Genomic DNA, 20,367 nt, shown 5'->3' on the forward strand with positions numbered 1-20,367 from the left:
GAACCCTGACTAAGTGACACCGTGTGTGTCCCAGTGTGAATGTGTCCTAGTGCGAGGACCACTGTGAACGGCTGAACACTGGGACTGGAAGGAGTTACCACACGAGTGGCTGCGCCCTTTGTGTGTGACTGATGAATGACTGAGGGACTCTAGCCAGGCTGCCAGCCTCGCCGCGCCGCCAGGGCAGGGTTTGAGGAAAAAGGAACTGGAGCTGCCTCTCACTAAGATGGCGACTGCAGGCGAGGTCGCTAGTCCTCACAAGAGGCTGCACGGCCGGTGACCGTGAAGCGGAAGGAAGAGGCACACAGGCGCGAGACCAGGGCCGCAAGCAGTAAAGCCACTCGCAGGTCAGTCGGGTCAGTTCTACGCAGAGTGGCCGGCGCAGCCCGCCCACCTACTCGACGTCCTAGCACCGCCCCTCGCCACGCCCGCCGCCTGTGGGCGGGGCCCACATCCCCGAACCGCCAGGCAGTGGAGGCCGAACTTGCACAGGCCGTCCAATGGCGTGTAACGGGCGGGGCCCAGCGCGCACCTGCGGGCCCATTAATCGAAGCTCAAGCTCCGGATCCAGTCAAGAACTTGGGAATCGAAACAGCAACACAAGATGCTGAGCTCCTCTCAAAGCCCCCAGGATGACACCTGGACAGAGTCCTTCTCTCTGCTTTTGGGACTTGGCGCTGCCCTCTACTTGGGCTACTACTGGACATGGGTGCCCCAGGTGGGTGCGGGTCCAGAGCTCTCGCCGGCGGGTTTAGGTTACTGGAGTTCAGGGGCCACTTCCAGTCGGGGCTCGAGCCCTTTGTGGGAGCTGGCTTGGTTGGCTGTCCAGGTCCAGGTGAAATTTTGACGCCACAACCCCACCACTACCCCTGCCCTGCGCTCCAGCCAGGCTCAGCTTTGCTATTAACACCGAAGAGAGTTGATTCTTTGTCTGCCTAGATTCTCTGCATTCTCCGCGTACTCCCTACATCCGCTGGGCCTCTCAGGCGTCGGAAGGATGCTGTTGCTTATTATGTGGACCAACGCTTGCGGAAAGGCGGGGTGGAAGGTATCCTGAGGTGACAGAGATACGCACACTGTGGTTTTCTTTTTAGGCAGTCTAGCTGACTTCCTCGTTAGTTGCACTGAATGAAGAAACCAGTCTATGGGGTGGTAACTCTCAACATCACCCCATCAGTAGTAGGACCTTGCTTCTCTTAAGGACTGGCAGAGGTTCTTGCCTATCTCAGCAATACCCTAACTGTCCTTGCTCATTGAGCCCTGTTTTAAGTTCTACGCTCTCCTTGTATAGTGCCATGGAAAAATCTGAAGAGGATGATTTTAATGAACTTGGAGAGTTTATTCTCACTGAAATTTTCATATCTCCCCAATCAAAATCTTTTAATTTTCATTAAACTCAAAGTAGCTGAGTCTAACAAGAAACCTATTGATTGAAGCCATTTAAAAAGATCTATAGGGAAATTTAATGTTACCTAAATGTTCCTATATTTACAGAGCTTTAATCCTATGTATTGTTTATAAAATACTTCTGCCTTAATAAAAGCAATTTTAAAAATTCAAACTTTACAATACCCTATAAACCTTACCTTACATGTCTGATTTGAAAAGTCAGTTATTTCAGAAGAGTTGTCCTCAACTAAACACTTTAGTTTGCTTGCAACCAGCCACAGAGAAATCACGAGACCTCTGCCACTATGTACTACAAGCCCTTCTGTGAGTTCCAAATCCTGGTTAAAATCCAGGGCGTGTCATTCTGGAGGCTCTGAGGACATGCTGTTCGGATTATCCAGCTTGGCAATGGATTGGTATTGATTCGCCAACAGTGATTAATGGCATTTTATTCATTAATTCTCAGGGATAAGTCAGGAAACACTTTACTAGAGTTAAAATGAAACTCACATATATCAAACGTGTGATTTTATTAGCACTTTGTTCTACACCTCTGAGGTGATTGACCAAGTATTTAATAGATTGATAACTCAAAATCTTGGCAACTAGGAAATAATATAGTAAAATAAGTAAGAACACAAGCTCTTGAGTCAGACAGACTTGGGTTTCAATTCCCAACTCTACCACTAACTAGCTTTGGCATATTTTGTGCCCTTTGACACATATTCATACACATTTCCATGGGAGGATCATACATAAGGTTTATAGGGTATTGTGACATGTGGATTTTCAAAGATATCTCAAACAGCTGTTGTGAAGGTTACAGGATATAATCATGTACTGTGCTTAGCACAGTATCTGGCACGTAAGGAGCACTCAACAAATCTTACTAGTATTAGAGATAATATATATTTTTTACATTTTTAAATTGAAGTATAGTTGACTTATTTTGTTGTCTTAGTTTCTGCTGTACAGAAAAGTGATTCAGTTACACAGTATGTATATATATATATATTTTTTTTTTTTAAATATTCTTTTCCATTATGGTTTATCATAGGACATTGAATATAGTTCTCTGTGCTATCCAGTAGGATCTTGTTGTGTATCCATTCTATATATAAAAGCTTATATTTGCTAACCCAACCTCCCACTCAGCTCCCTCCCCCTTGGTGACCACAAATCTGTTCTTTATGTCCATGAGTCTGTTTCTGTTTTGAAGATAGGTTTGTCTGTGTCATATTTTAGATTTCACATATAAGTGATATCACATGGTATTTGTCTCTTTCTGATGTACTTCACTCAGTATGATAATCTGTAGTTGCATCCTTGTTGCTGCAAATGGCATTATTTCATGGGTTTTTATGGCTTAGTAGTATTCCATTATATATAGGTACCATATCTTTTTTATCCATCTGTCAATGGACATTTAGTTTGTTTCTATATCTTGGCTATTATGAATAGTGCTGCTATGAACATATGAACATAGAATGTATCTTTTTGAATTAGAATTTTGTGTGGCTATATGCCCAGGAGTGGAATTGCTGGGTCATATGGTAATCCTAGATTTAGTTTTCTGTGGAACCTCCATACTGTTTTCCATAGTGGCTGTACCAACTTACATTCCCACCAACAGTGTAGGAGGGTTCCCTTTTTTCCACATCCTCGTCAGCATTTATTATTTATACAGCATTTAATGATGGTCATTTTGATTGGTAGTAGTTCACTATACCTCACCGTAGTTTTGATTTGCATTTCTCTATTAGACATGCTTAGCATCTTTTCATGTGCTTATTAGCCATTTGCATTTCTTCTTTGGAGACATGTCTATTTAGGTCTTCTGCCCATTTTTTGATTGGGTTGTCTATTTTTGTTGTTGCTGAGTTGTATGAACTGTTTTTATATCTTGGAAATTAAGCTCTTGTTGGTTGCATTCTTTGCCAAATATTTTTTCTCATTCTATAGGTTGATTTTTCATTTTATGGTTTCCTTTGCTGTGCAAAAGGATGTAAGCTTGATCAAGTCCTATTTGCTTATTTTTATTTCTATTGCCTTGGGTGACTGACCTGAGAAAATATTGGTATGATTTATGCCAGAGAATGTTTTGCCTAATATTATTAATTCCACTTTGCCTTTTGCTTGCTGTGTGACTCTGGGCAAACAACTTAACCTTTGTCATAGTTTCTTCATTTATAGTAAGGTTGGGTTTAGCCTAGTGCTAGCAAATAGCATATAGTGAATCACAGATGTTATTATTCCAGGGCTTAAGAACCAAGGTATGAGTCACAACAGTCATACTACCAACCTGGCCTCTCGAGTTCATCACTTACTTAGCCCCTTTTGACTACAGGAAAAGATAGGAGACTGGTCCTCAAGTCCCCTCAGGCCTGCAACAGAAATGCCATTTCTGTTTTTTGATTCTGAGACCTTTTGTCTTTGTACAGCATACTCCCTGTTTACAAGCCGTCTATGTGACAAGGCCCTCTCATTTACTTGATGTATATCCAGAAGAACCAAGCACAGAGGGGTTGAAAGTTAGGGCTAAGCGCCCACTGACCTCATCTGCCCCCTCATCCTTTGCCTGTTACCTTCCCCTTGGCTGGCAGGAAGGAAGAGAAAATCTCTTTACACTGGGACTATTCCTCCATTAGAGTACAGTCAACAGCAGGGGCTGCTAAGTAAGAAAAAGAGGTTTTGTGGGAAAAAGCAGCCCTTCAGCTGCAAGCACGCACAGTAAGGGATGGGAACATATGACAATGGGGTGCTAAAATTAGGAGGAGCCAGTGTGGCCAGAGATGGTTTTGAGATGAGAGTGTGGATAATTTAACTGCAAGGCAGAAATCACAGGTTGAATGGTACTGCATTTCTTCAGTCTCTGCTCAGGACCCCAACATTTCCTGCAGGAGATCAGCTGGGCAACTTATATGACCTGCTATCTCCAAAATGGGTTTGGGGCATGGATAGGCTGAGTGTGGAAGTTGGTTCAGGGTCAGTTCTGGAGAGGTGACACTCTAGGTCTGGAGTTCCCAGGGCTCTAGTGGGACTCCAGATTGAGGTATGCTAGATTTCTCACCCCCAAATGAGGCAGTGCCCTCCAGGCTGGCCTCTGGGAAGAGGTCTCTCTGGCGTTGGGCACCTCACTGGCTTGGTGCAAATATCAGGGGAGTGAGGCCGGTGGTGTTGTATGGTTACAGAGGCCACAGCTGGTGACTGGGTCCCGATTTCTGGCCTTCCTGGAGCAACACTGTCCAGTCACTCTGGAGACTTTCTATCCTACGCTCTGGTGTTTTGAGGGGCGGCTACAAACCATCTTCAGAGTCTTACTGCAGTCCCGGCTGGTGGTCCCTTACTCGAGGTAAGAGGAACAGATGGGGGTGAACAGGAAGCTGCAAGTATAAGGAAATCTTCATAGGGAATAAAATTATTTGGCTGCCTCAGGTCTTAATTGCGGCACCTGGGATCTTTTGGTGCGGCACACGAACTCTGCAGTTGTGCCAGGCAAGCTCAGGTTGTGGCTTGCAGGCTGAGTACGTGGGCTTCAGTAGTTGTGACATGAAGGCTTAGTTGCTTCATGATACGTGGGATCTTGGTTCCCTGACCAGGGATCGAATCCACGTCCTCTGCACTGGAAGGTGGATTCTTAACCACTGTACCACCAATGAAGTCCCTCATCTACCTCTTTTAAAATGGAGGTAACCTTCACTCCATCTACCTCAGTGTGCTGACGGTAACCAGGGTAGCTATATGGAAGGGCTTATGTACAACCTTGAGGTAATTTAATATTCAATCTTTTATGTCCCCATTATACCTTGTTATGACCTTCAGGTTTTGCACAATGCAAGCCCTCAAATGATGAGCAATTGTGGGAGTTGCTTGGGGAGGGAGAGGAAGGTGTAAAATCTTTTGAAGTACATGGAGTTCTTGATCCTAATAGTATCTTTGTGTGCCCTTTTCTCCAAAACCACAGTGAAGTTCTCGAAACCCCAGATGGAGGCCAGCTCCTCCTAGACTGGGCCAGCCAGTCTAACAGTCAGTACCCTGACCCTAGCACCCAGCCCACTGTATTACTGCTTCCTGGCATCACAGGCAGTAGTCAGGAGACATATATCTTGCACCTAGTTGATCAAGCTTTGAAGGATGGCTACAGGTAAGGATGGGAACAGCCCAGAGGAATTGGGTGATGTCTGATGATAACTTGTAATTGTGTGTCTGTGGTGGGGTGGGATGGGGGCGGTGTCAATTCAGACCCTGCTAGCTCTGGGGAGAAGGTGCCATATGAAGGGCACCTTATGACTGAGGTCTTTCTGAAAGCTACCAAGAGGGGAGAAGAGCCAGTAGGGAGGGTCTGGCTAACATGTACCTGTGTGTGCCACAGGGCTGTTGTATTTAATAACCGGGGCTGCCGCGGGGAAGAACTGCTGGTGAGTACCCTCCTTCCTCTAGTGGTCCTTCACTCCACTCCTTTTGGATATCCTGGGTCCTGCACCTCTACCCAGCTATCTTCCATTTCTTGAGTCCTTTCATTTTTCTGCCTTCTGGCCAAGGCCCCCTTCTCTACCCAATGATCCGGTTTGCCTCAGACCCATAGGGCCTTCTGTGCCAGCAACACTGAAGATCTGGCGACTGTCATCAACCACATAAAGAGTCGCTACCCCCAAGCCCCACTGTTGGCTGTGGGCATCTCTCTTGGAGGGTAAAGACTGCCTCACTTAACCCAAAGGCCCAGTCTTCCTTCTCCCCTTCCCTCCTCCACATCCTCTCCCCCTCTCCAGTCCTGAGTCCCCAATGCAAACCCTTCTTTCATGGCCCGGTCCAACCCTGCAGGATATTAGTGCTGAATCACCTGGCTCGAACGGGACGGGCAGCAGGCCTGGTGGCAGCACTGACTCTGTCTGCGTGCTGGGATTCCTTTGAGACCACCCGCTCCCTGGAGACCCCCATGAACTCACTGCTCTTCAATCACCGCCTCACTGCTGGGCTCTGTCAAGTCATAAGCCGGTAGGGTCCTGACGAGCAGCAAAGGGCAGAGAACAGGGTAGGATGGCACACATGCCAGGTCCTCCCGGTGCTCGGGTCAGCTCTGCATGTGTACTTTTCTCCCTCGAGATAAGACCGAGGGTGGCTCCAGGTCGGGTCCAGGTGCAGAGCCAAACCTCTATTCTTTTGCAGAAACAGAAAGGTGATGGAAAACGTGGTGAATGTTGACTTCGTCCTACAGGTGTAGTCTTCCAGCTATCCCCTCTGCCCCGTATTGTTCTTCCCACATCTTATTCCCTTGTCCTCATCCTAGCCTATCCCGCCTTCCACCACCTGCAGGCCCGCACCATCCGCCAATTTGATGAGCGCTACACAGCTGTGGTCTTTGGCTATCAAGACTGTGCTGCCTACTACCGAGCAGCCAGTCCAAGAACCAAGGTCAATGCCATCCAGATCCCTGTGCTCTGTCTCAACGCAGCTGACGACCCTTTCTCCCCTGTCGATGGTGAGCACCGGGGATCCAGATGCTTTAGGCCCCATGGGAAATGGGCCGTGTGTGAGGTGCAAGTGGAGAGCGCCTGGACTCCCGGCAGAGGCCAGGGCTCCTAACCTCCTCTCCAACTCCCCTCGCCCCAGCCCTTCCCCTACAGGCTGCCCAACACTCTCTCCACGTTGCACTGCTAGTCACAGCCCGGGGTGGCCACATCGGCTTCCTGGAAGGACTGCTTCCCTGGCAGCACTGCTATATGAGCCGCCTCCTGCATCAGTACGCCAAAGCCATCTTCCAGCACCCAGCAGAGTTGCCAGGCCCCAGGTCACCCACCCCTTCAGAGGCAGGCAAGAGCTGACAAGAGTCTTAGTTCAGTCTTCCCTTGTTTATTAAATATCAACTTTTCCTGCCAAATGGGCTGAAGTTCCTTTTCCCTTTCCTCAAGGTTAGGGCAGACTCTCCAGGAACTTACTGCATATGGCCTGGTGGGCTTGGAGCTACCCAGTGGAACCCAAAGATTACTGCCTGGATCTTCATTCTGCTCCTTCCTTCCCTAATAGCAAGTCCCAGGCCAGTGCAGGCCCCCAGCAAATTCCAGGGGCTCATGTGAAGAGCAACTGGACACAAGGCTGTGGGGTACGAGGAGAAAATGATTGTTTCTGCAGGAAGGACAGCACAGCAGAGCCTCCAAGTTCTTGGGCATCTTCACATATTTCTGGAGAAAAAGTTCAAGCTCAACTCTGGAGCCCCTGGTAGACAGAGGGAAGGAGGCAAGTGGTATAGCCTGGCCCTCAGACACCACTGTCCTGGGCAGATCCACAGATGATGAACGCAAGGTTCCCAGGACTCAGGGTTGCACAGGGCCAGAACCAGGCTTTAACTGGGAAGGGCAGGCACTGCCCATCAGTCTCACCCATGGCAACCTCAGCTGTGGACCCAGGTGGAGTGAGCAGTGGGGTCCAGGCCTCTGTTCTGGTCTAGAAGGTGGCAGTGTCCAGGCCCCTGGTTCCCTGGGAGCAGGGAGGCTAAAGGAAACCTGGAAAGGCACTCTGGAGCAGCAGGATGGTCATAACAATAAGCCCAACACACAGCAGCAGCAGCAGCCACACAGGAGCACTTCCTGCAGGAGGGAGAAGGGAAGAATTCAGAAGGCAAAGGGGTGGTGTTGCAGCCCGGAGAAAAGAACCATTCAAGGAGGGGACAGATGACTATAGATAAGTATCCTATTCTCCAGGGGGCAAGTTTCTGCTCCAGCTAAAGGGGGAGTGGTACCCCTACCCCACCTCAAGGACTCACGTCGTGAGGGCAGTAGGTGCAGCTGGCAACGACTGTCCACAGCCACAGAGAACAGGGCAGTTTCATGGGACCCAAGGAGCTCTGGACCACGACCTTTCTCAGGCAGAAAGGCCACATCTGTCACCACAATGCCATGGGCCTCCTTCACATAGTATAGACGCTGGGGACAAGAGGAAAGCTAGTGAGGGAAAGCCCAGTTGGGAAGATTCCTTCTGGAAAACACACCCTCTACCCCGAGACTTTCCCTCTACAGGCTGGGCCCGACACCTTTGTGCACACTCAGTGAAGAAGGCGGCCTAGAATCTCTACCCTAGAGAGCCCTCATGGCTGTGCCCAGGTCCATCCATTACCTGGAGCGAGAAAGCTATGTAGATGGCAACAGAGCCAGTGACTGTGCCCAGGCCCAGAAAAGTGCCCGATTCACTGCAACAAACAAAAAAACACTCACTGTCCTGGAGTCCTGTGCAGCAGCAAGAGCCCCCAGGGACGTGGGCAGCACGTCTCCCCAAGCTGCCCTGGGCACCCTCACACCCAGCCAAGCCACCGCTGTCTCACACCTGACACTAAGGCAGGAGATGACTTCATGGCCACAGGGCCTGGTCCGAAGAGGCAGGAACGTGGAGCCATCCCAGGCTGTGAGGTAGCAGGGAGGGGGCTGGCGCAGACGCTTGTGGGGAATCTGCACTGTGAAGAGTCGCAGACCGGCAGGCTGGTCCGGAACCTGCCCAAACCTGGGGGCCAGGTGAGAGGCTGTTCAGCTCCCGGGGCCTGCCCAGCCCTCCTCAGAGGTCTGTGCCCTCCTGCACCCTGGTCAGGTCTGGGGTAACACCCGACAAGGCTCCGATCCCCTCCCCACCAGCTTCCCCCCGGCCTTTTCCCACTCCCCCGCCACATCTAGGCTGCGCCTCTTTAAGCCACCCTCTGGGGTCTTCACACCTGCAGGCCTGGTAGCGATAAGGCGTGTTAGAAAATGTGGGTCCGTTCTCTTGCCAGTGCAGCTGTGTCACCAGCTGATCCTTCTGCCACACGGAGGCCTTAAGGTCCCAGCCCACAGTTACCAACTATTCAGGGATTAAGATTCCAAGGATGGACAGTTAGGGGGATCCACTTACTGGACAAGCAGCATAATCACCTACTTTCTCCACCCTCTCACCTCCTCACCTTGCCATCAGGCCCCAGAGCTAGGTCTTCAATCTCCCCTTCATGGGCTTTGAACTCCAGAACCTTCTCTAAGGTGGGTACCTGCAGCCAAACCACCACCACAGTCAGCCTAGGTACCTGGCAAGAGTGCAAATGATACCCACTCCTCTTCTTTACTAATGGTCACTCGGTGCAGGCTTTACTCACAAGTTTCCCAGGACCCAGGTTCAGTTTCTCACAATTCTGGCCTTGCTGTTACTGACACTCATCCTCCACCTCCCCAAACCACACCTTCCAGACACGAACGCAGCCATCTGTCCCTCCGGTGGCAAGCAAGGTATTATCATGGTTGAAGCACACAACTTTCTGCAGTGGATCACGGCTGAAGTCTGTCTGCACTTCCTGCAAATTCTCTACGCTGAATTCCACCCCCTCCTGGTGGGTTTCAGCGCCAGACTTCTTCTCTGCTGGGGCTGCCCCTTTCCTTTGTCGAGGCCCCTGCTCCTTGGAACCTGCAACACAAACAGCCTGCCAGGTTCCAGGCTTCTAGAGTAAGTCCTACTGGCCCTTTCCAGTGGCCAACATCAGCTTCTCTCTTGCTACCATAATCCCACCTCCAGTCCCACTTCTTCAGAGACCAAGATGAGCAAGAGTTCACTCATTTAACCCTTTGCCCAAAGCTAGCAGGGAGGCTCTCACCTGCCTTCTCTGCCTTGTTTTTGCCCTTCTGCTGATGGATCTGGAAGCGCAGGAGCTGACAGTGGGCATCCTGCCCTGCAGCAAGGATGTTACCAGCCAGTGCCAGGTTCATGGTGGCCCGTGTCTCTGTGTCATGAGAGTGTAGTAAAGAGGCGCTAAGGCGCCCATTAATCTGCTCCAGTTGCAGAAAGTGCTGTGGGAGAGGGAACCAGGACAAGCAAGGTTCAGAGAGCACCTCAAGGGCAAACTTACATCCTGTAGTCTGAAGCCCCACCCCCTCTGCTACCCGCATTTTCTAGTTTAAAGACTTTTTCCAAACTTTTTTCTTTTTTGAGCCTCACTCATGTGTACTGGTGGAGAAGGCAATGGCACCCACTCCAGTACTCTTGCCTGGAAAATCCCATGGATGGAGGAGTCTGGTAGGCTGCAGTCCATGGGGTCGCTAAGAGTCAGACGCGACTGAGCGACTTCACTTTCACTTTTCACTTTCATGCATTGGAGAAGGAAATGGCAACCCACTCCAGTGTTCTTGCCTGGAGAATCCCAGGGACGGGCGAGGCGAGCCTGGTGGGCTGCCGTCTATGGGGTCGCACAGAGTCGGACACGACTGAAGCGACTTAGCAGCAGCAATGTGTACTGGTCTTCGCTGGTGGCTCAGACGGTAAAGAATCTACTGCAATGCAGGAGACCCAGGTTCGATCCCTGGGTTGGGAAGCTCCCCTGGAGAAAAGAATGGCTACCCACTCCAGTATTCTTGCCTGAAGAATTCCATGGAAAGAGAAGCCTGTCGGTCTACAGTCCATGGGGTAGCAGAGTCGGACACGACTGAGCGACTATCACTTTCACCTTTTTTCCACTTTCTTGCGTACAGCAAGCAAGGCTGGGATTATCACGTCTAGTTTGCAGAACAACATGATAACTCTCAAAACAGTGAAGAATCCTAGCTTATATTTCACTCTCGCCGCTACCAGTGGGCAGACAGACAAGTCTTATGTAGTCTCTCCAAGAAAGCCAGGTTACGACCCCTGGAGTTGATTCCTGAGATCGAATTGAAGCGTTCCTGCCTAGGCAGCGCTGTGTGCAGTTTTCATTTTACCTTAGGAGCCTCTCAATTCACCAGTGAATGGTTTAAGACAAATTCGTGCCGGGACGCCCGGCACGCCGCGGTTCCCACCCGGGAGGGGCAGGGTCCGAAGCGGGGGTGCGGCCCGCTCCCAGACCTCCGGGAATCGCCCTCAGCCCGCTGTGCGACCCGGCCCCAGCGGGCCTGTATACTCACCACCCCATTCTTTATGCCGGTCTTGGCGGCACCTCCTCCGCCCGCAGCGATGAGCAGCCCCGCGCTGGGGTCGACCCGAAGCGCGTACAACGGGAACGGGGCCCGGTACAGCTCTGGCGTCCGGCGCCGACCCATCCCGCTCGCCGCGCGCTTCACTGTCGGCGTCGAGGTCCCCGGGACATGCCGCGCCCGGCCTTCGACTGCTGTCCCGGCCGCTGTGGACCTTGGTCGGGTTGGACTGCAGACCTTTCTCACACCCGCCGAGCTGCCGAAACTCTAACCACACTGTAAGTGTCCCTAACACTGCCCGGGGCAGTCTAACCCGGTCTCGCAGACCCGCAGCGCGCAGGCGCACCTAGCCCGCTCTCCTCGCGCAGGCGCAGAGCCGCCGATACGCGTCAGCACTAGCCGGCCTCGGGCTGGCGGAACCCGGGTGCGTGAATTCCGTTCTTCGCTTTCAGATGACTGCAAACTACGCCATCTTTTTGCGGGGCGGTGGAGGCGGGCCGCCGCTTCACGGAAATGTCTGGCTCAGGGCGGGGGCAGGCTAAAAGATTAAGGGAGGTTAATAAACCTTTAATAAATCCTCGGATCAGGGCTGTCCACACTTAAAGAGTGACATGCAGACTCGTCAAGCGTAGCCCTTATGTTTACCGCCCTGCCCCGAGACAAAGTGATTTATCCAAGGTCACACTCCTGGCTCTTTTGCCTCTTAAACGGAGGCAGCGTGAACTTGAAAGGAAACTTGGCTTCAAATCCCGATGCCACCGCTTCCTAGTATGAGGAAGCTACTATTTACAGTAGCAGAGGAAGTTTGCAGAGGTGGGAGCTGGCCATTCTCAACGTTCCACACCCGCTCCAGGGTTCGTGGGCAGATAGGCAACTTGGCCCCCAGGCAGTTGAAGGTCTCTGCTTAGCACCCCATCCTCCTGAGAGGGCCCTTGAGTTTTTGATCTCCATCCGATGTGGGGATTCCCTGTTTCTCTGCAGTGAACCCTAGGCCTGCCCTTCCCTTCAAGGGAACACCTGCTAGTCCCTGGCGACGTCAGCATGAGTCTTTGTTAATCTGAGGTGCAACCAGAGGAAGGGACCCAGTGGCTTCATCTCTGGGGATGCCATTAACTGTCCTACCAAATTGAGTTAAATGTATGAAGGGCCTGGCGGAGCCTTCTGCATCTCTCAGTTGCTCAGGTCTTGTGGGTCCCTTGACCTCTTCAGATATAGTGCGTGCACTCTCCTTGACCATTCTGTTAACTTTGACTCTCCTGCACCCCTTGTTGGGTTCTGGTCACCCTGAAGGTACAGCCACCCACAGTATCTGCTCAGCAAGACGCAAACACAAGTTTTGCAGGGTCAGGCTTTTTTTTTTTTTTTAATTAGATACACAGAAGGCTGGGTGGGGCCTCAGATGCCCTTGGTCCTCTTCAGCCAGGAGAAAGCAGACTCCACAAGGGGCTCCCCGGGTTCAGGACTGGAGAACACACCTGACCTCCAGCCAGCCAGCCCTTCAGAGTGTCTCGGGGGCTCCCTGAGGTCTGGGGCCGGGCAGGGTTGGTGGGATTCAGAGGAGGTGCTCCAGGGGGCCTCCGTGGCTCTGGAACTAGAGTGGTGACTTTTGGGGAATGGGCCCTGGAGAGGCAGGTCTCTTTGGGGCAGAGGAAGGCCTGGGCTTCAAGTGGACCATAGCCTGTTTTGGTGCCTGAGTTAGAGACTCTGAATGGCGCGTGGAGTTTAGTGACTGGCGGCCTGCAGACCTGAGGCTCCCGTTCTGGGAGAGGGTGCCTAGGCCTAGATCTGCCTGGGCCAGAGCTGCTGGGGCTTGAGCTGCCTGGGCCTGACACCCACTGGCCTGAGCAGCCTTGGCCTGAGGCCCTGCTTCCTCCGGCTTTCTTTTTGGCAGCAGATGTAGGGCCTTGGCCTGGCCCTGAGGCAGGCGGAGGCCAAAGCCAATGCCCATGCGGAGCGGTCCGGATTCCTTGCCCTGGGTACAGGGCAGCAGCTGGGGGAAAGCAAGCAGTCTGGGTCCAGTCCTGTACCTGGGGATGGGGCAAGAGGGGGTGCGGAGCCGGAGACACACCAGGCATACAGGGTACTCCACGACCGGGGCCTTGTCGGTTTGGCCTAGCCACAGGCGCTGCAAAAGCAGTAGCTGCAAGTCGTGGGCGATACGGCGGTGCCCCAGATGGAGCACCAGGGCCTGGGCCAGGGCTCCTGGGTCCTTGAACTCTGCAGGGTCCTTCCCGCTTGCCACGCATACCCCCTCCTCCCCAGGGGACCTGGTTTTCCTGTACTGATGCGAGTGCCATGCCTGGCCGTTAGAGTGGACCCCAAGAGAAGGTGGGCTGGGGCTCGGGGACGTGAGAGTGGAGGTAGGTAGATCTTCGAGGTGGAAAGGCGACTGGCAAGGTGAGCCGGGGAAAGAGGAGTTCTGTGGCTGAGAGGGCGAGGAGGAGTGCGTGAGGGTAGCAGAGGGGAATAGCCGGCGGGAAGGCGAGGAAGAACAGGGAGGGGAAAGAGAGAGGCAATTCTGATGAAAGAAAGTGGGGGAATTTGAAAGAGAAGAAGAGCAGGGATGTAGGACAAAGTCAGAATTTGAGTCAGAAGAGTAGAGATGGGAGCCCGCAGAGTGGGACCATCGGGGAGGAGAGCAAGATGGCTGGGTGGAGCGGAGTGATTGTTGGCGAGACTGAGGTTGTAGGTTATAGAAAAGGGAGTCTGCAGTCTGTGAGGGGCCCTGAGGGGGCCGCCCAGGGGACGCTGTGTTCCGTAGCAGCACCTGGGCCTTGTTTGGAGGCAACATTGCCTTGAATCCGGAAAGGATTGGGGCGCCAAGACCAGAGATCAGAGACCTGGCAGACGCAAGACCAGTATCTCTGAAGCCTGAAGTGGCTGAGAAATCAAAACCTTCTGTGCACAGAATGTGGCTCCAGCCTGGTGTTGGTATGGCTCTAGGTGGCACTCGAAGGAGCCACCCAGCCCTGGAGTACCAGGTTCTCTGAGTGTTCGGGCAGGAGCTTGGCTCTAAATGTGGTCTCTCACTTGTTTGCAGCCGGCCATTGATGAGGGGTGGAGGGCATGGAGGATCTGAACTGCCTCTTGGGAGCTGAGGGGCAGCAACAGTTAACTTGGTGGGCCGCGGGGGAAGACACAGCCCATTGGATCTGTAGAGAAAGAAACAGGGTCCGTAACACAGGGAGACTGGGTCCATTTCTGGCTCTGGCTTATGTACTATGTACAGGCTGGTTTGCCACAATCCTAAATCCATATCACCTCTGGGGTCAGAAGAGCTGGCCAAAAGCTCCAGAGAAGGTGAGACAGAGGAGGAGAGGAGAGGCAAGGGAGGGTAGGGTGGAGAGGCTGGAGTTAGAGGAGGGGAATTGGGAGATGGAGACTGAGATGGAACTAGGAATTGAGGGTATTGTGGTCCTGGGAACTCTTACCAATAAAGATTCCTCTGGGCCGTTTCTCAAGGCACTTCAGTGATGAGGGGACCTTGGAGAGAGGGAAATACAGTCAACAAATGGTAGATATGCCCCTCTCTGCCCCCAGCGTCTGTCACCCTAAACTCACTCTGACTCAGATTTTGGTCTGAGTGTTGCCCTCAGTCCTTCAGCCAGGAGGAGGTCTTCTATTACAGGTTTTCGTTCTCTTAAATCCAAATCGCAGACTCTGCGAGCATCCTGGTTTTGTGGCACTCTGGTGGTCCCAATCCCTGTCTTCCCTAACGCTGATGTCCTCTGACTCAGCCTGGCCCCAACCCAGATGGCTTTTCACACTCAATAGCGGCAGTAGCAGTGGGGCCGGCTGGTGAAAGCCTCTGGGAGACGGAGACTGTGTCTAAGGGGCGGCCTTGCCGCCCCCCTTGGGAGCTGGGAACCCCATTTCCTGGAGCAGTTCTCCCTGGCACCTAGTGCCTATGTCACAAAGGCCGGGTGCTGACATCATAGGCTCTCCTCATCAAGGCTCTAGGACCTTCTCTCAGAGATCATTTGAAGGCTGGCTCTTGACAAAACTGAAGCAAGCACCATTCTTTCGGGCATTCAGTCTCTCCTTCTGGGCCTAGCCCCCACCTCTGCTCTGCGCCCTTGTACTTTACAGCTCCCAACACCTCCTCCAGCCAGGGTTCTCCCCAACTGTATAGCCTCTCTGGGCTGGGCGCTCCCTTCAACTTCCTGTTTTCCTTTGCTTTCTGAGCGTGGTTCATGGTCCACACCTTTCCCTCCTTGGATTTGCTTATATGTTTGCTTTTTTGTTTTTTTATGTTTGCTTTAAAAAAAAATCCTTTGTGTTTTATAATTTTTAGCTTTATCACAGTATAATTCATAAATAAAATTATAATACATTTTAAGTGTATATAGTGATATTTGATACACCGTGAAAGGAATTCTCCCAACTGTTAATGAATACATCCTTTACCTCATATATTTACATCTATATTTGGCAGGGAGATGAAAACAGTTAAGTTCTACTCTCTTTGGATATGCTTATATGGGTTCTTGTTTGTTTGCTTTTTTTTTTTGTTGTTAAATTTTTAGGCCATGCCACATGGCATGTGGGATCTCAGTTCCCCAACCACAGATCAAACCCATGTCCTCTGCATTGGAAGCATGAAGTCTTAACCACTGGACTGCCAGGGACATCCTGCTTATATGCTTTTACATCTATTTTCTTAATGGCTTTACTGAGATATAATTCACATACCATACAGCTCACTCATTTAAAGTGTGTGATTTACTGTTTTTTCGTTATACTCACAGGGTTGTGCAACTATCACCACAATATAATTTTAGACCATTTTTATATCCCTCCCCAAAGAAATTTCATACCCACAGTCACTCATTCCTCCCTCCCCCCAGTTCCTTAAATCTACTTTCTGTTTCTATGGATTTGCATATTTTAGACATTTTATATGAGTGGAATCATACAACATGTGACCTTTTGTGTCTGACTTCTTTCACTTGGCATTATGTTTTCAAGGTTCCTACATGTTGTAGCATGTATCGTTACTTTATTCCTTTTCATCACCAAATAATATTATATGGAAATACCACATTTTGTTTTCCCATTCAGTTTTGTTGGTTTTACTTTTTTTGTCAATTATGAGCAAGGCTGCTGTGAAAATTCTTGTACAAGTTTGTATGGACGTATGTTTTCATTGATCTTGAGTAGATAACAGTGAGTAGAATTGCTGAATCACATGATAAGTCTATATTTAACATTTTGAGAAGCTGCCAAACTATCTTCCAAATTAGTTGTACCATTTTCGAATCCCACCAGCAAAGCACAATGCTTCCAAGTTTTCCTATCTTCACCAACACATGCTATTGTCTTTTTTATTTTAGCAATCCTAGTGGGTGTGAAGTAGTATAATATTAGGATTTTAATTTACGTTTCACTAGTGACTAATGATGGTGAGCATTTTTTATGTGCTTATTGGCTATTTGTTTATCTTCTTAGGAGAAATATCTATTCAAATCTTTGGCCCTTATTTTAATTAGGTTTTTTGTGTTCTTATTGTTGGATTTTTAGTGTTCTTAAGGGAATGGATACCCATTCTAGTATTCTTGCCTGGAGAATTCCATGGTCAGAGGAGCCTGGCGGGCTACACTCCAAGGGATCACAAAGAGTCAGACTGAGCAACTGAATGAGTAACACTGTGTATTTTGGATAAAGAAGTCTCTTATCTGTATATACAAGTCTCTTAGCAGATACATGATTTGCAAATATTTTCTTCTATTCTCTGGATAATCTTTTTAATTTCTTAATGGTCTCCTTTGATTGATGAAATCTTTTAAATTAGAGTCCAATTTATTTATTTTTTTCTTTCCTTGCTTCCTTTTGGTATCTTATCTAAGACATTGCCTAACCCAGGGTCACAAAGATTTATTGTTTTCTTCCAAGACTTTTGCAGATTTACCTGTTAAATTTAGATCTATGATCCACTTGAGTTAATTTTTGTATGTGTTGCAAGGTAGGGGCCCAACTTCAGTCTTTGGCATATGCCAAAGAATTGTCCCAACACTGTTGAAAAGTCTATTCTTTCTCCACTGAATTGTCTTAGTATCCTTGTCAAAAATCTGTTGACCATTGTTCCAGTTCCCTGTTGTTCCTATAACAAGTCACCTCATACTTAGCTTCTTAAAACAACAGAAATATATATCTCACAGTCCTACAGATTAGAAGTCCAACATGAGTTGTTAACTGCGCTAAAGTCAAGATGTTGGCAGAGCTGTATTCCTTTCTGGAGGCTCTCAGGGGAACCCATTTTCTTGTTTCTTCTTCCAGCTTCTAGGGGTTGCCCAAATTCCCTCTCCTCTTCAAAGCCAGCACCATTGTATCTCCATGACCATTCTTTATATATATATATATATATATAATTTTATTTATTTATTTATTTTTGGCTGTGCTGGGTCTTTGTGGCTGCGAGGGCTTTTCTCTAGTTGCGGTAAGCAGGGGCTACTCTCTAGTTGTGTGGGCTTCTCATTGCAGTGGCTTCTTTTGTTGTGGAGCACAGGCTCTAGGGAATGGGGGTTTCAGTAGCTGCGGCATGTGGGCTCAGTAGTTGGTGGCTCCGGGACTCTAGAGCACAAGCTCAATAGTTGTGGCACACAGGCTTAGTTGATCCGTGGCATGTGGGATCTTCCTGGACCAGGGATGGAACCTGTGTCTCCTGCGTTGGTTGGCAGATTCTGTACCATTGAGCCTCCAGGGAAGCCCTCCATGACCCTTCTTCTGACTCTGAACTCCTCCGCCTCTCTTTTCGATTTATAAGTACCTGTGTGATTCCATTGGGACCAACTGGATAATCCAGGATAATCTATTTTAAAATCAGCAGATTAGCAATCTTAATTTCCCCTTCCCAGGTAACCTAACATTTGCACTGGTTATAGGGATTAAAAAACGGACCTTTGGGGAAGGCATTACCCTACCTGCCCAAATCTTGACTAGTTGCCTTGCTAGAATCTGCAGAATGACATTGAATAGAAGTGATGAGAGCAAATATCCTTTTCTTCTCCCTGATTTTGTTGTTCTTTTTAAAGAACCATTTATTTTTTTTCATTTTCTCCATTATTTTTCTATTTCATTTGCTTTTGTTCTGATCCTTATTATGTCTTTTCTTCTACTTGCTTTGAGCTTAGTTTTTTCTTCCCTTTCTGGTTTCCTAAAATGTGATTAGATCATTAGTTTGAAGATTTTTCTTCTTTTTAAAATGTAGACATTTACAGCTATATATTCTCCCTCTTTCCCACTGCTTTAGCTGCATCCCATAAGTTTTAGGGTGTTGTTTTTTTGTTTTCATGAATCTCAAAATAATTTCTACTTTTCCTTTCAATTTCTTCTTTGACTTACTGATTGTTTAGAAGTATGTTGTTTAATTTGTACATATTTGTGAATTTGCTAGATTTATTCTATTACTGATTTCTATTCCATTGTGGTTGGAGAACATACTTTGTGGGATTTTATTTATTTATTTATTTTAAATGTAACAAAGATGAATTTTTTTTAAAGATGAATATTTTTAATGATAAAAGGTATAATTCACAAAGAAGATAGACATCATAAATCATTAGACACCTAACAATAAAGAAACAAAGATACATAAAGCAAAAAATCAGAAGAAATATAAGGGGAAAAAACATACAATCATCCATAGACATATTAATATTTCTCTGAGAATATTTTATAAAGTGCAGAAAAAATAGGAATAACATCTTGAATGATGTTATTAATAATTTAAATAGATTTATATTTAATTAATTTATACTCATCTTATATCCTACACAAATCTGTTTAAAATTTTGTATCTCATACATTGGAGAAGACAATGGCAACCCACTCCAGTACTCTTGCCTGGAAAATCCCAAGGATGGAGGAGCCTGGTAGGCTGCAGTCCATGGGGTCGCTAAGAGTCGGACTTGACTGAGTGACTTCACTTTCACTTTTCACTTTTATGCATTGGAGAAGGAAATGGCAACCCACTCCAGTATTCTTGCCTGGAGAATCCCAGGGACGGCGGAACCTGGTGGGCTGCCACCTGTGGGGTCGCACAGAGTTGGACACGACTGAAGTGACTTAGCAGCAGCAGCAGCAGCAGCAGCATCTCATACATTGTTATTAGATGTCCATAGGACATTTAGAAAAGCTGGCCAAAAGATAAATGTTACAAAATTTCAAAAAGTAGAATTCTTTGTTGTGTATGTGATTCAGTTATACACATACACATATATTATTTTTGAAATTATTTTCCATTATAGGTTATTACAAGGTATTGACTATAGTTCCCTGTGCTATACAGTAAACCTTTGTTGCTTTTTGCATATCTATTTTTGGATTTTTTTTTTTTAGTTTTAAATCCACTATTATCACTCAAGTTCCACATTATTATTACCTAGTAGTAATTAAATTAATGTGATAATCTGTAACCTAACAAAACCTCTGAATGAATTCCTCTCTCCTCCTTTTTTTTTTCCTCCTGTGCAATTCCAAGCAAATGTGTAGTGTGCAGTATTGATTTCCAGTCTCTAAACTCCTTCAAGTCTACTAGTAAACTGAGACACCTGCATCAAGATAGAGTCTATCATAGGATTCCCTGAAGCACAGAATGAAGAGGAGATTGAGCAAACAGGACCCAGGAAGGCACCAATTGAACCAAGACAACTCTGTGTGATAAAATGTGAGAAACAATAAAATACTCCCATGAATGTATTAGTTAAGTGACAACTCCACAAGTAATTCCTTCTGGAGCTGGGTAGACAGTTTCCACAAAAAGCTCAAAAAATGTAGGTATACTGATGTTCAGGAACACTCCCAGGAGAATACAGGTGTACATTGTCACTGCTAGTGTCAGAGGGTCTCCTGAGGAGGTGGGGTCGGCAGTGGCTTGCCGTGGGGACTGGGGCACTGGCAGCAGCCTACTTTGTCAAATTTTTATCTTTTTAAATCAACCGAGGCTAGTTTTATGCCCTAACATATGTTCTGTTCTGGAGAATGTTCCATGAACACTTTGGAATACTGTTTATCTATTGTTGTTGAGTGTTCTTTAATGCCTGTTAAGTTTTTTTATTGCCTGTTATTAGGTTTATTTAGTTTATTGTGTTGC

At 48.3% G+C, this 20,367-nt stretch overlaps 3 protein-coding genes across 9 annotated transcripts in view; 1 reads left to right on the top strand and 2 right to left on the bottom strand.

The window, feature by feature from the left end:
- The window catches only part of PREB (prolactin regulatory element binding), a 30,138-nt gene extending 18,369 nt beyond the window's left edge, over window positions 1-11,769 (bottom strand). Inside the window, exons 1-9 of one of the 7 annotated variants that reach the window (XM_061155001.1) lie at window positions 11,268-11,753; window positions 9,989-10,181; window positions 9,581-9,801; window positions 9,311-9,391; window positions 9,086-9,210; window positions 8,707-8,880; window positions 8,500-8,572; window positions 8,150-8,309; window positions 7,220-7,973 (exon numbers count right to left, since the gene is read on the bottom strand). In XM_061155001.1, the coding sequence (XP_061010984.1) occupies window positions 7,879-7,973; window positions 8,150-8,309; window positions 8,500-8,572; window positions 8,707-8,880; window positions 9,086-9,210; window positions 9,311-9,391; window positions 9,581-9,801; window positions 9,989-10,181; window positions 11,268-11,402 (1,257 nt within the window). In that variant the 5' untranslated portion in view covers window positions 11,403-11,753 and the 3' untranslated portion in view covers window positions 7,220-7,878. Of the gene's footprint in view, window positions 1-6,335; window positions 6,564-7,219; window positions 7,974-8,149; window positions 8,310-8,499; window positions 8,573-8,706; window positions 8,881-9,085; window positions 9,211-9,310; window positions 9,392-9,580; window positions 9,802-9,988; window positions 10,182-11,267 lie in introns of those variants that run through there. The other 6 variants (XM_061155002.1, XM_061155005.1, XM_061155004.1 and 3 more) reach the window with 6 other exon arrangements.
- On the top strand, window positions 563-7,315 carry ABHD1 (abhydrolase domain containing 1). The gene is made up of 9 exons (XM_061155021.1): window positions 563-718; window positions 4,581-4,741; window positions 5,354-5,533; window positions 5,762-5,807; window positions 5,967-6,079; window positions 6,211-6,384; window positions 6,556-6,604; window positions 6,703-6,868; window positions 7,000-7,315. Exons 1-9 carry the CDS (start codon window positions 605-607, stop codon window positions 7,209-7,211), a joined length of 1,215 nt encoding a protein of 404 aa, XP_061011004.1. The 5' UTR covers window positions 563-604; the 3' UTR covers window positions 7,212-7,315.
- Window positions 11,672-14,067, bottom strand: PRR30 (proline rich 30). The gene is made up of 2 exons (XM_061156101.1): window positions 12,967-14,067; window positions 11,672-11,797 (listed from the first exon to the last, which is right to left on the bottom strand). The coding sequence occupies exons 1-2, from the start codon at window positions 14,065-14,067 to the stop codon at window positions 11,672-11,674; spliced, it is 1,227 nt and encodes a 408-aa protein (XP_061012084.1).
- Between the last annotated feature and the right edge of the window lie 6,300 nt (window positions 14,068-20,367).

Source organism: Dama dama, chromosome 11 (assembly GCF_033118175.1).
Source record: "Dama dama isolate Ldn47 chromosome 11, ASM3311817v1, whole genome shotgun sequence".
Lineage (NCBI taxonomy): Eukaryota > Metazoa > Chordata > Mammalia > Artiodactyla > Cervidae > Dama > Dama dama.